General features: G+C 33.2%; 1 protein-coding gene across 1 annotated transcript; it reads right to left on the minus strand.

Moving 5' to 3' along the window:
- Positions 1 to 7,064: 7,064 nt before the first annotated feature.
- On the minus strand, positions 7,065 to 9,380 carry LOC130956931 (uncharacterized). Its single transcript, XM_057883860.1, has one exon. It carries the CDS (start codon positions 9,378 to 9,380, stop codon positions 7,065 to 7,067), a length of 2,316 nt encoding a protein of 771 aa, XP_057739843.1.
- Positions 9,381 to 15,029: the final 5,649 nt, after the last annotated feature.

Genomic DNA, 15,029 nt, shown 5'->3' on the forward strand with positions numbered 1-15,029 from the left:
TATCACATGTTTCAGCTGTTTTGGAAGTGTTTCAAAAAGAAACATTGTATGCCAATCTTAAAAAATGCACATTTTTATTGATAGAGTTGTATTTCTTAGTTTTATTATGAGTGTGAGTGGAATTGAGGTTGATGAGGAAAAGGTGAAGGCTATTCTTAAATGGCCAACGCCCAAGAATGCTTCTGAGGTAAAAAGTTTTCATGGTTTAGCTGGGTTTTACAGAAAATTTGTAAAAAAATTTCTACCATTGCTACGCCTTTCACAGAGGTTATCAAAAAAGATGTTGGGTTTAAATGGAAAAGGAACAAAAAAATTTCATTTCATACCCTAAAAGATTGTTTGTGATCTACCCCTATTCTTATGTTAGCTAACTTTGATAAAACCTTTGAGATCGAATGTGATGCTTCTAGGATTGGTATAGGTGCTATTTTAATGCAGAAAAAGTGAGTCATTGCCTTCTTCGGTGAAAAGTTGAATTCAGCTCAGCGCAAATATTCAACTTAAGATAGAATTATATGCCTTGGTTCGAGCTTTGGAGGTTGGGCAACACTACCTCTTACCTAAGGAGTTTATGATTCACACGGATCATCAATCTTTGAAGCACCTAAAGGGACAAGGCAAGCTTCATAAAAGACATGCTAAATGAGTGGAATTCATTGAGACATTTCTATATGTGATTGTCTTTAAATAAGGTAAAGAGAATGTGTTTGCTGATGCTTTATCTAGGAGGTATGCTTTGATTACTACACTTACTTGTAAGTTGTTAGGATTTGAGTATTTAAAGAAGTTGTATGCTACTGATTTTGACTTTTCTGTTATTTATGCCTCTTGTGAACATGGTGTATAACAAATTTTATAGACATGAAGGTTTTCTATTTCGTGGTAATAGAATTTGTGTGCTTGCTTGTTCTATTAGGGACTTACTTATTCGGAAATCACATAATGGGGGTTTAATGGGTCATTTTGGTATGCATAAGATATTGGATGTGTTATTTGAACATTTTTACTGGTCACACATGCTTAGGGATGTTGAAAAATGTTGTGCTAAGTGTATTGCATGTAAACATACTAAATCTACATTTTTACTACATAGTTTGTATACTCTGCTACCTGTTCCTATGCATCCATAGGTTGATATTTCTCTGGATTTTATTCTTGGTTTGTCTCGAACTAAGAAGGGTAGATATAGCATTTTTGTTGTGGTAGACAGGTTTAGTAAAATGGCTCATTTCATTGCATGCCATAAAACTGATGATGCAACAAACATTGTTGATCTTTCTTTAGAGAGGTTGTGCGCTTGCATGCTGTTCCTCAAACTATTATTTCTGATCGTGACGTAAAATTTTTGAGTCATTTTTGAAAAATGTTATAAGATAAATTGGGCACAAAATTATTATACTCTACTATCTGTCATCCTCAGACTGATGGTCAAACTGAAGTAGTAAATAGAACATTAGGGACCTTATTACGTGCTATTGTTGCTAAGAATCTGAAAATTTGGGAAGATTGTTTATCTTTTATTGAGTTTTCTGATAATAGAACAATTCATTCTTCTACAGGCTTTTCTCTTTTTGAACTTGTTTGTGGTTTTAACTCTTTAACTATTTTGGACTTATTACCTTTGCTTTTGCATGATCTTGTTAGCTTGGATACCAAAGGTAAAGCTGAAAAGGTTAAAGCAATGCACTTAAACGCACGTAAGTTAATTGAAAAAAAAATAGGTTGACAGCTCAAAGGGTGAATAAAGGTCGAAGACAACTTGTCTTTGAACTTGGTGACTGGGTATGGGTTTGAAAAAGAAGAGGTTTCCTATTCAAAGAAAATTCAAGTTAGACCCTAGGGGTGATGGTCTATTTCAGGTGCTCGAAAAGATCAATAACATTGCTTACAAGATTGGCCTTACAAGTGAGTATAATATGTCAGCTACTTTTAATGTTTTTGACCTATCTCCTTTTGATTTGGATGCAGATTTGAGAACGAATCTTTTTCAGGAGGGAGGGAATGATACGAGCTCTGTGGGACAAATTGAGAACTGTCATATGCTAATTGATCTCATTATAAGCGCAACAACTAAGAGAAAAAAAAGGTTTTGCAAACACAGCTAAATCATTTGTTCAAGAGATGCATCGAAAATTGGGCAAGACAATGGTTAATGATTATGGAAAGCCAAACGTCTTACTATTTACAAGTTGCATTAAAAACTCTCGTTAATCAAGTTGAATCAAATAGGCATTACTTTCTTAGTATTTATTTTAAGACTTATTTTATGTTTATTTAATATAATTTAATTTAATTTTTTTGTTTTATCCCCAATAATGATTTGACCCATTTTTATTTTAGTGAACTTGTGAGTTAGAGTTTTAAACTTAAGAGGTATAAAAATTCGCTAAAACCTGGTAGCCATTTTTCTTTTAATTTTTTAAAAATAAAAATTTCTTTGAATTTTTTTGAGAAACTTGGATTTGAACAGGAGAGGGTAGAGTGATTCCCTTAGCTGTTGCATAAGAAAATCAAATTAAAGTAGAGAAGTCCCTTTCTTTGATTTTCCATCTTACTTTGGATTACGTTCTGTATGGCTGTGTTTGATTCATGTCTTAAAATTATGAAGACATAGACACAAGAGTACATAGACACAAGAAGACATTAATTTTGTATTCTGTTTGATAATTAAGACATAGACAGAACACACAACTCATAATTTTACTAAAAAGTCAATTTTACCCAATTCATTCCTGTATCACCATCACTACTTATACCTTTTCATATTCCTTCAAAATTATCACAATTTACCATGGCATCACCATCTTCAAAACCAACACAGATTTTTTTATTTTTGGTAATTCTTTATCCAAAAGAAAATCAACTCCATAAACATAAAAAATTTACCCAAAATTGCTAAAAGTTAACATAGCAAACACAAATCTCTATCAATCCAAATACAGAATAAGTTATCATCTCTCATCCACAACAAAGAACACCACAAATAAAATTTAATCCAAAATTTAATATTTATAAAATAAACAAAAGTGCTTCAATAACATTCTAATTGAATAATAAAGACATTCAAATTTTTATTAAAAAAAATTAAAATAAATACAAATTGAATCTGAGGTAGAACAAGGCAACAGATAAAATGAAAAAAAAAAGAAAGAGGTAGAGAAGAATGTAAAGAAGATGAAAATGAGTAAAGGTGGAAGAAGGACAGGACCGACAGCAGTTGTTGATGTTGATCGAAGGGTGAGGCAGAAAGACTTTCTTCTTTGCTGTGATGCTACCTGTAAGAAGAAGACAAAAGACAAACAGCACTGCCAGAGAGAGGATGGAAGCGACGCCATTGAAGCACAAATCGGGCAACAACAATGGGCAGAGAGTATGGAGGCTGAGAGAGTAGATGAAGAATGGTTAAAGAAAAAAATAGGTTGAAGGGCTAAAATGGTAAAAATATTCCATATCTCAACTTAAAAATGAGTGTCTCAGCTAATTGGAAAGACACAAAATACATGTTTTTGTGGGTATCTATGTGTCACCGTGTCTCTCTTAGTTTGTGTCTCACGTACCAAATAAAGAACACGTCCTACCGTTTCTCTGTCTTTGGCATACACAAACATCAACCAAACGGTGCCTATCATAACTCCTCTTTTTTTCTACACATAACGCATATTTTGTCTGCATAATTTCTCATGAATGATACCATCTTTGAATGAGCACATATCACATATGATTCTATTATTCCTCATAAGTTGTGGTTTGTTTGTGCTATTGTAGGATTCACAAAATTGATTCTAGATTGTTGTTGTCCACTTGAGAATGCACATATCATCAAAAAGAGGTGTTAACAGGATTGAAAAATCTGTTAACAGAAACTGTTAACCTATTGACCAAAGGACAAACGTAACTAATTTTAAATTTTTCAGGAACTAATTTGATTAAAGAAATCATTTGGGAACGAAAATGATGATCGACCAATATTTCGAGGACTAATTTGACAATTAACCCTAATTTAATTAGTATATATGGACAATATAATTTTTATCAACAAAGCTAAGTGTCCAAACTTTTTTAAACCAAGTACACAACCAAGTCAAAGCGTGCTTCTTTAAATGTAGGTATATACGCGTTGTCGCTGCTTCTTCTTCTTCTTCTTCTTCTTCTTCTTCTTCTTCTTCTTCTTCTTCTTCTTCTTCTTCTTCTTCTTCTTCTTCTTCATTATCATTATTGTTGTCATCATCATCAACATCTTCTTCTTCTTCAACAACGTCATCATCATTGTTGCCGCCGTCGTCTTCATCTCTGGTTCTTCTTCAACGTCGTCTTCTTCTTTTTCTTCAATGTCATCATCTTCTTCTTCTCTTGTTTGATTTCTTCTCCTCCTTCTTTTTTCTTTTCATCCTCTTTCATCATCATCGTTGTCAACGTTGTCGTCGTCTTCTTCATCTTTTTCTTCTTCTCCAATATATGTTCAACAAATTAGAGCACAGAAATTTTAATTCACAGCACTGAAAATTTTGATGCACAATATATAAATTTTTAAAAGACCACATGCCAAGAAGATTGACACCTAACTAACAAAGTACGCATAACACAGGAATTTTAGTATACATCAGATAATTGGTGCATAGCACAGAAATTTTGGTGCACAATACATAATTTTTTAAAGAACTACATGTCCAAAACATTGATACCCAACGAACAATATACATATAGCACATAAATTATGGTGTACAACACAAAATTTTTATGCACATCATAGAAATTTTTTATACACAGCACAAAAACTTTTGAAGGACCACATGTTTAGAACATTTACTCACCGAACCAAAAGAATTTTATGTCAAATAAGTTTTTGTGCTATCTAACAAAATTTGTATGCTGAAAAGTGCAAAGAAAGAGAAGCGATAACACATCCGCACACTTTTTTTTATTGAACTTGTGTGGACTTGATTGGACTTAGTTACAAAAAACTTGTACGCGTAGCGTCATTGTAAATATAGAGTAAAATATTATTTTAATCCTTAATGTTAGACTAAATTTTAATTTCGTCCCAACGTTTAAAACATCTTATTTTTGTTCCAAACATTTTATTTCGTCCTATTTTGATCCTCTTGTCAAAATTAATTTTTTTTACCAAAAAATATCTCTTTTTCTTCTATTGTTATCTTTTTTTCCCTTATTATTCTATTACTTTCGTTCTCAAATCATTACAACAATCACTATGATCACTACAATAATAATTTTTGTTGCTATCTAGAAGAAAATCATAATGTTAACAAGTTTTTAGAAAAAAAATCGTAATTTTGTCGAGAAGACTAAAATAAGACGAAATAAAATGTTTGAGATAAAAATAAAATGTTTCAAACATTAAGAACGAAATTAGAATTTAATAACCTAAACGTTAGGAACTAAAATAGTACTTTATTTATTATATATCATCTTTTAATGTCTAATTATTGCAAATAAAAAATTTTAGTACATTATGTTACGAATATCAAAATAATTTCTTTTATGAAAAATAATTATTATATATAGGTAGTTAGAATCGCAAGCCAACTCGTAAAATCGTACGAGTTTGCAATTTTACTCCCTCAATTCATCTCGTTTATATTCTTCGAGTAAGAGGAGTGGCGTTCATGCAGAATCGCCGGAAAAACACTCAAAATCGCTGAAATCGCGCTTGCTCAGAATCTGTCATGTTTTATTTTCACAGTCTCCATAGTCTCTGTTGTTAAAGTCGCTGTGTTGCCTTTAGTTCTTGGCTTAATCTCTCTTCTTTCTTCTTCCACCGCCATCACCTCCATCACTCGGTCTTTTCTCTCTTTTTTTCTTTCAACATTGATTATTATCCTTGCTCTTCTGCTTTTCTCATTTCTTCTCCTCAACCCTTTTAACATTGGTGCTCTATTTTGCTCTCTTTTTTTTTTCTTTTTCATTCTGATCTATTAGTTGATTTGGTATATAGATAAATTAGATTAGTGGAGCAAAGGTATTATTAATTTATTGTTAAGAAGAAGAGAATAAAATATTTGAATCACACAGATAGAAGAAAAATATAGGAATAGGAATAGGAAAATTCTAGTGTTTGAATTTTGAAATTTTAAAAAAATATTAAAATTAGCGTTAAATTTGTTTTGTTATATTTTGAATAGTAATTTTTAGGGCAATTTACGTAAATAAATAAAGTGGGAGAATTATTTACGTAAATGTGCAAATCTGTTTGTTGTTACGATTTTGTGCAAAATTGAATATTATGTAAACCGTGGCAACCCACCACGGTTTCAAAACAAACATAAACCGTGGGAGGTCACCACGGATTAGGAACAAATTGTGTTGCATGTAAACCGTGGGAGGTCACCACGGTTTACGTATGAAAAAGTGTGTGCATAAACCGTGGTGAGTCACCACGGTTTATGAGGAAGCAATTTTGTGAAAGTGTGTGCATAAACCCTAATTGCGTTATGTAATGTGCATGATTGTTAGTGTTTATGTATTTCAGAGTTACTGTTAAATATTATTTATCTTTTGAGTATGTAGTGAGTGCCTGATTCAGAGTAATTCATCTGTTCATGTATGGTATATATTATAATGCACATTATTAAAGATATCTAAAGAGGTTTAATGAAACTGATAATTTAAAACGAGGTTATTATACTAAGATTTCGTTGTTGATGAAACACGTTGAAAGTGACATATTTAACCAACGACGCATTACTAAGATTACTTAGAGCAAGAAACAAATAAAACAGCATAGAGGAGGGTTACACAACATGAGATCTAAGCATCCCCTCCACCACTTTGTGATCGCTGCTGACAGTTCCTTCGCGTATGCCCAGGCTGACGGCATAACCCACAACGCTTCGGCTGATTCTGTTGAGACTGATCCATGCTTCCTCGGATCCTGGTTGACTTTGGACGACCTTCCTTTGCCCGCCGCAGATTAGGGTCAGGAATAATGGTTGGGCCACCATATGGAGGCCACAGGCCTTCAGGAATAGGTGGGAGAAACCCATGATTGTAAACGTTGAACACCTCAGTCATACGATACACCTCATGAACATATGACGCCCAGTTTAGCCGGGAGTAGGCGCAACAGGCAATGGCGTGGCAACATGGATAATGCAGCGCCTGGAAGTGCCCACAATCGCATCGGTGATCTTTAAGGGAAACTCTGTAGCTACCAAGAGAGAACGTCCCGTTGGTGTTGTCTCAGCCACGGTGTACTCTAGTTGGTGCCTGTCGTATAATGTCACAGTAAAGCACCTGGAGTCTCTAAGGTTCCGATCAATAGCCTTGACCAATGCCTGACAGAATTCATGGCCGGCTCCGAGTTGTGCCTCTGCTGTCTGTCCCCGGACTACAAATAGCTGAGCAAGCCTCCCGTAGGTTGACTTAACCAATGATGTGACAGGGAGGTTGCGAGTTCCCTTTAGCACGGAGTTCACACATTCACTGATGTTTGTTGTCATGTGCCCGAACCGTCGACCAGCATCCTCATGTTGGGTCCATTTGTCATACTCCATACGGTTGGCCCAGTCACACATTGCTGGATTCTCAGTCCGCATGATGTCGAACCAGTAGTAAAACTCACCCTCAGTCTTGGCGTAGGCAGCATTGACCAGTAACCTCCTTGAGTCCTTACCTTTGAACGTTAGGGCGAAATTGGCGGCCACATGCCTTATACAGTAGGCCCGGAATGCACGAGGAGGCAGCCATCCATTCTCAGGTGCCTCAAGGGCCGCCTTGATCCCATTATGCCTGTCTGAGATAACTAGGATACCCTCCTGAGGAGTCACATGCTCTCGTAGGTTCGACAAGAAGAATGACCACGACTCTGCATTTTCCCCCTCTACAAGGGCGAATGCTACCGGGAGGATGTTCGAGTTTCCGTCCTGAGCTATAGCCAACAGGAGCGTCCCTCCATACTTCCCATACAAGTGGGTACCATCAATACTGACGAGTGGCTTGCAATGCCGGAAAGCCTCGATACATGGTGGAAATGTCCAGAAAAGTCGGTGAAAGTACACCCTCGACTCATCAACAGCACCACCAATCTGAACCGGAGACGTCTTCAGCACCGTGATTGTTCCCGGCATTGTTGCCTGGATCCCTAGCATCCAACGGGGCAGTTCCGCGTAAGACTCTTCCCAATCTCCATATATTTCTGCCACAGCCTTCTGCTTAGCCAACCAGACCTTCCTGTAACTAGGCCTGAAACCGTAATCAGCTTCTGTCGCTTCTTGAAGTACCTTTACCGTAACTGCAGCATCAGCCCTAACCATAGGAAGAATCCTCGCACATATAACGTTATAATCCAGCTGACGGTGATCACTTGATATAGAAGTTGCGAGGCACGTGTGTGGCCCGTTGTACCTCCTAACCTCCCAAGTTCCCTTTCGTGCACGAAGCGCTACACGAATCAACCAAGTGCAACCCTTGCCGAATTGCTTGCATTTTCCATGATACTTCAAATGATCCGATTCGATGACTCTGTACTCAACACCTCGCCGGATGCTATAGTCCTTCACACTGAGCACAGCTTCATCTTTACTCTGAAAAGATTGCCCAATCTCAAATTCTGTAGAAGATCTACCGACTATGTTACCACTGTCTTCCTGTTGACCAAGAGCTTCCAAGTTTAGTGTCGAGAAGTGTGGAGGGTATTGATGAGAAGCAGAACTTGAAGGCCGTTGTTGCGCATCTGGATCGCCGCCTCTGTTTTCGTCGCTGTCACCATCGATATCAACAGGCTCCTCTTCAGATTCATCGTCACGCATTGCATTCTCTATATGATCAGGTCCACCAAAGTCTTCGAGATAAGGCACGAGGCCACCACCGGTGCCCACGACGTTGGGAGGCTCAATGACTGCTGCGGGCTCGAAAGGGACAGAACCAACAACCTCCGTTTGTTGTAAGTCAGCCGCAAAAGAAGGTGATTGAACCGGCGGAAGATGCGGTCTGACCGGAGGCATCGAACTAGATGCACCACCAGCGGAAGCTACGCAAGGAACTGGAGCGGATGCCCCAGAACTATCGACACCAACCTCCAACTTCGCAAACAACTCATGGATTCTGATCTCCGGAAAACTCCTTACACAGTAGAACAGAACCCTGATATCTTCATCAGACTTAACCGCAAAGGTTTCGTACTGAACACCGGTCGAGACAACCGCCATTGGAATCTTGTAGAATAGTTTCTTCACCCACTTGGAACCCAACACGCCAAGCTTCTCCAAGATGCTGGTCTTCAAGTCCGACAAACTCATAGACGAACTGATAAACATACTTAGTGGTTCTCTGTCGGTGAACTTCACACCATGGCTTTTGCTTTTTTTTATTTTTCCAGAGCAATGCACCAGAGCAAGAAAGCTCTCTTCCTCACTAGCCATTGTGAGAATGATCTCTTCTGGTGCTTGAATCACCCACATATATATAGATTTTCCGTCAAAGTAAACCGTGGCAACCCACCACGTTTTCTAGCTCTACATAAACCGTGGTGACTCACCACGGTTTATGCACACACTTTTTCATACGTAAACCGTGGTGACCTCCCACGGTTTACATGCAACACAATTTGTTCCTAATCCGTGGTGACCTCCCACGGTTTATGTTTGTTTTGAAACCGTGGTGGGTTGCCACGGTTTACATAATATTCAATTTTGCACAAAATCGTAACAACAAACAGATTTGCACATTTACGTAAATAATTTTCCCACTTTATTTATTTACGTAAATTGCCCTAATTTTTATTTTTCTCTATTCTTTCTGCAATTTTCTCTTCTTTTTTAGTTTATTTCCGTTGTTACTCTACTCATTTGTCTTGAGTGTGAGAGACCCCTTTTTTTGTTTCTGTCAATAATTCTATCTATAAACATTTGTAATTTTATTCATCTAATAAAGTTATCTTTTTTTAGAACAAAAGGGTTGTATTATACTAGTTATTGATGTATATTAATATACTGCACAAATAATTAAAATAAAAAAACTGATAATTGATAGATATATAAAAATTTGAATTTAAACCTTCATATGTTTATATTTTCTGAATTTACGAGTCACATATACGTTTTATTTTACGATTTTGTAAATTTCGATACAGCAACAATCTTACAAATTAAGATATAAATTACGAGTTTACTATTTTAATTTAATATCAATAAAACTTTAATATTTTAGACTGTGTTTGATTTATTTTTATATTTTATTATTTTTTATTTTTATATAATATTTTCAATTTAACCACTATGCATTATATCTAGAGACATATATTATTTTATTTTTAATATATATTTTATATCTAATCTACTTTCTATTGATTTGATGTCTAATTTTATATATTACCACGTTATATATATGTAGCGTTAAAATACTTGGTATCAGTACACTTAATTAGATCCATCAAAAGAAGTGATATGAACAAATTAGTTATACTGCACATATTTTATTATTTTCAACTGCTTATTGACGTTCTTATTTTTTAATTAATCAATTAATTTTAAAACATAAATATTAGTAAAAAATATCTTTAATTTAAATTTAAAAAATATATAAAAAATAAAAATAATAAAAATAAAAACTTAAATTTTATATTTTAGTTTAATCTTGAAAAATTTGCATTTTTTGAAATTCATGAATTTATAATAAAATGATTAATGATTTCTTAAAATTCATTAAAAATATTCTTTGATTCATTAGTATTTATGAAACAATCGTTGGGACTTTTAATGTTCAAAATGTTAATGTAGGTCGGCTCTTATTTTTTAACTGAGAGTGAATAGCTAATTTGTTTCATTTTTCGAATAGGATTCTATGGTCGGTCAGCGACCCCTGGATGTCAAAGACGTAAAGTGGAGACAATGGGATCGATCCATAGATTTTCTTTTCTTTTGTTACATTTCATTCCTTTTAGTTGAGTTTAGTCGGCTGGAATCAATAAATGTTACTGTAGAGTAGGTAGCGTAAGAACTCAATCGAGCACTTAGTTGAGCTAAGAAGCAAGTTCTGACTAACTAAGTAAATTCGGGTTAGGCAAAAAATGACCAGAAATTGCTATCTTCTTTCACTAGCGATAGAGTGAAGCATAGTCGTGTTTAAGCGACAATAGTGATTTTGGTGTTACTGAGCTATATCTGTATCTAAGTATCGAATAATCTCCCTTAGGGTAGGCATATGTTGGCTGGATTGATAAGAGTGTAAGGAAGAATGCACAGATAACATCCTTTCAAAATGGTCCCTGAAATTTGACTCGCGACTCAATTTAACCTCCAAAATTTCAATTGACCTAATTTGTACCCTAAAATTTTGAGTTGTGACTCAATTTAGTCCTTCCATTTATTTACGTCACCGAAAAGCTGACGTGACAATTTTAATTGACACTTGACACTATCAATAGTTATATAATGTGGCAAAAATATTATAAGCACCAATTTAGCCCCTTGAGATTTGAACATAAAAGCCTAGACGGTGCCCCCAAATCTCCCAAATTGAAGCCGTTTTTGGTGAGTTGGGGAGGATGCTGAGGAGCGGCAGCGAAGCTTCCCAAAATTCAAGTTGATCGCGTTTGCATGACAGCCGGGTGAGGAACGTACATCACAGCAGAGGTGGAAAGATTCCACAATTGTGTAGTTGTAGAAAATGGTAACATTAATACTTATTTCATTCTATTTTAAATCAAGAATCATGAACCTCCATTCAAAAACAAGAATAGTTAAGTTAAGTCATCCATTAATTCCAGCTTCTCTTAAACATGAAAACAAAAAAAAACGCCTGCAACAATCCTCATATCTATTTGCCCAATGCATCAGAGTCAGTTGATCACAGTTATATACATAAAAAATTAAACTATAGCATACAAGAACTCTACCAGTACTAACAACCATAATCAACCTAAGTCTCCGAAAAAATTCATTGATCAAATAGAGCAAAAAATTAAAAAACAACAAACCTCAATCAATATATTCCAACAAAATAGAGCATTACATGTTGAGAGTTACGATTTTTTTGTTAATCTGTTTTTGAACAAATGATGATTTCCAAGTTCTTCGTTTTCACTATAGGCCGACGAAACAAGTGTAAAAAGCTTCAAATTTCACCTATGGCGACAACATTGGTTCTTAGTTGCCGCAAGGTATACGAAAGGAGCAAGAAGAAAAATGGTCAATTGAAGTTTCAGTAATGAACAGGGGCGGAGCCTCATGTTGAGGTTTCATATAAATTATATACAAATTTTAGTTTAGCCACTCCTAAAATTTTTATTTTAGTCTTATCTTATTATAAAAATATTTTTAGCCCCTCTCTAATATTTCATCTAGCTTCGCCCCTGAAAATGAAGTGTTTTACATTTTAGGTTTCATTTAACTCCCTTCTTATGTCACACGACATCGTTTTAATATATTTTGGGCACCAACAACTACACAATGTCTTTTATGTAGTGTTAGGTGTTAATTAAAATTACTATGTCAGCTCTTTAGTGACGAAAATGGATGAAAAGGTCAAATTGAGTCACGACTTAAAATTTTAGGGAACAAATTCGATCAATTGAAAATTCGATGACTAAATTGAGTTGAAGTTAAATTTCAGGAGCCATTTTGAATATTAATTCTTGATAAATATTTTACAATTTTTTTTCTTCTTCTAAAAATTATTATAGGTCTTAGTTCATTCAACAAATTGATCATTAGAATTATAGTATTATTAATCAGAATTTTCTCTTTTTAACTATAGGTATTATGTCAGGAGTAAATTGGCATAGGAACTAAAGCATAATATTTTTTTTAGAGTTAGAAGTAACAAATAGTGATAACAAAGTGATGTAAATTAAAAAGACCAATTAAATTTATATAAAATATGATATTTTGGTGACTATACAAGATACTATTTGAGAAATAATTAAAGCATTATATCAATCAAATCATATAATTTGTAAAAGTAAGTATATAACAAACATTTTGATAGATTGTTTGTTACTTCAAAATCTAAAAATTTAAATTTGAGCTCTTAATTATTTCAAAAAAATTTCAATTTTTTTATTTTTAGTTTCTAAAATATTTCTATTTCTTCTTGCCTTTGAGCCTCTCAGATCCCTAATTGATTTTATCATAAAGGTCAACGATAGACAATAATTTTCTTCGAACACAACATACAATTTTCATCGTATTTACTTTTTAAAGAGCAATTCTTCTCAAAATTTCAAAAGGTGATGAGTTAGAATCTCATTATAACTAAGGCTATATTTTATATTAACTTTTTCTTTCTAAAAAAATTTTGATAATGGCTACTTAGATGTGAATGAATTAAAAGATGGTTTTCAATTAATTTTAAAAAAAGTTAAGCATTCTATTTTAAATTCATAAATTTATAAAAAATAAAATTTTCAAAATCTGAACTAAAACATAAAATCCGACATTTTATTATGAGTTTTATTTTTTTATATCTTATTTAAATTAAAATAAAAGTATTTTTATTGATATTTATATTTAAAGTTAATAGATTATTAACTTAAAAATAAAAATATCAATATGTTACTAAAAATAACAGAAAATGTGCATTGTATCTATTTTATTCATATCACATTTTCTTTCTAATTCTATTAGTAATTTTTGAGTAAAATATATTTTTTGTTTCTGATATTTGTAATTTTTTTTGAATTATTCTTAATATTTAATTTATTTAATTTTATTCTTAAAATTAATAATATTTAAAAAAAATATAAATATTAAGAACAAAATACGTATTTTATCTATAACTTTTTCTTTCCTGATTTCATTGGCTACGTGAAATTAGGTGAATAATTTGTTTTTAGATCGTTCATACCCAAAACAAGAAAAAAAAATATTTTTTGATTCGCAGTCTATGTCTTTTGGCATTGTTATTAAGAATAGACCAAAATCACATGATTTTGTCAAAGCACAACAATTATACCACAAAGACTCAACAACCAAGACACATAAAATTTGCCTACACATAAAATAAAACAAGCAACTCATACACATATTACCTACAATTTTATTAAATCAAAATTTCGTCCACCACTCCATCCACTGCTTCATGTCTAAATTTAATTTACGTCTTTAATTTCCCTTGCCGCTTGTGATATGAGATATAATATACATAAATATAATTTTTTAATATTATTTAAATTAAAAATATAAAATCTCTTCAGAGAAAAAGCAAAGCAAACTTTCCTGTTACAATATCAAAAGGTGGAAGAAAAAAAAGGTAAAAATAAAAATAGGTGGGATAAATATAAAATTTTAATTTTGATGTATTGACATTTTATAAAGTCGTGTAATTATAATCATTCTCTTAGATGATTATTCACGGAGTCAATATAAAAGATAATTATTTTTGCTAATCCAACTTTATGTGATTAGATACACATATAAAAACGATTTTATATTAATAGTGCATTAAAATTAAATTATAAATATACGAGATAAGGTTGGAAAACGAATTTTGATAATAACTTTTATAATTATTCATTTCAATAATTAATACATTTATTTTATTTATTTAAATAAAAAATTCGTATTTTATCCTTATTTTTACTTAAAAAAAATTTCAAAAAAAATCATTTAAATAATTTTTTTAAAAAATCATTTATAAAGTCCTAAACCCTATCACTGTAAAATAGATTTTCTGCTTGTAAAGTAAGAAAGTTGAACATTCATACCGCACAACCAAATTAACATCCCAATAATTAAAAGCCAAATCAAATTAAATCAAATCTCTTCTCTATTTTGTTTCTCTCCACCAAACTTTTTCAACAGCCCCACCGCCACCACCACCTCCACCTCCTACTATGACCCTGGACGGAGCTAAAAACGACGCAGTTTTCGCCAAAACGCTCGTGTTGAGCAATGGCAAAGTATAAAAACGATTTTACACTGATAATGCATCAAAATTAAATTATAAATATAATGACTTAATTTCAACTGTAAAATTTCTTTATCAAATCACAAAACATAAAAACCCTCTTAATTTTTTATCTAAATTTATTCATAAGTAATTCAGTATATATATTACTCAATTACCAACTA

The sequence above is a fragment of the Arachis stenosperma genome, chromosome 10, assembly GCF_014773155.1.
Source record: "Arachis stenosperma cultivar V10309 chromosome 10, arast.V10309.gnm1.PFL2, whole genome shotgun sequence".
In the NCBI taxonomy this organism is placed as follows: domain Eukaryota; kingdom Viridiplantae; phylum Streptophyta; class Magnoliopsida; order Fabales; family Fabaceae; genus Arachis; species Arachis stenosperma.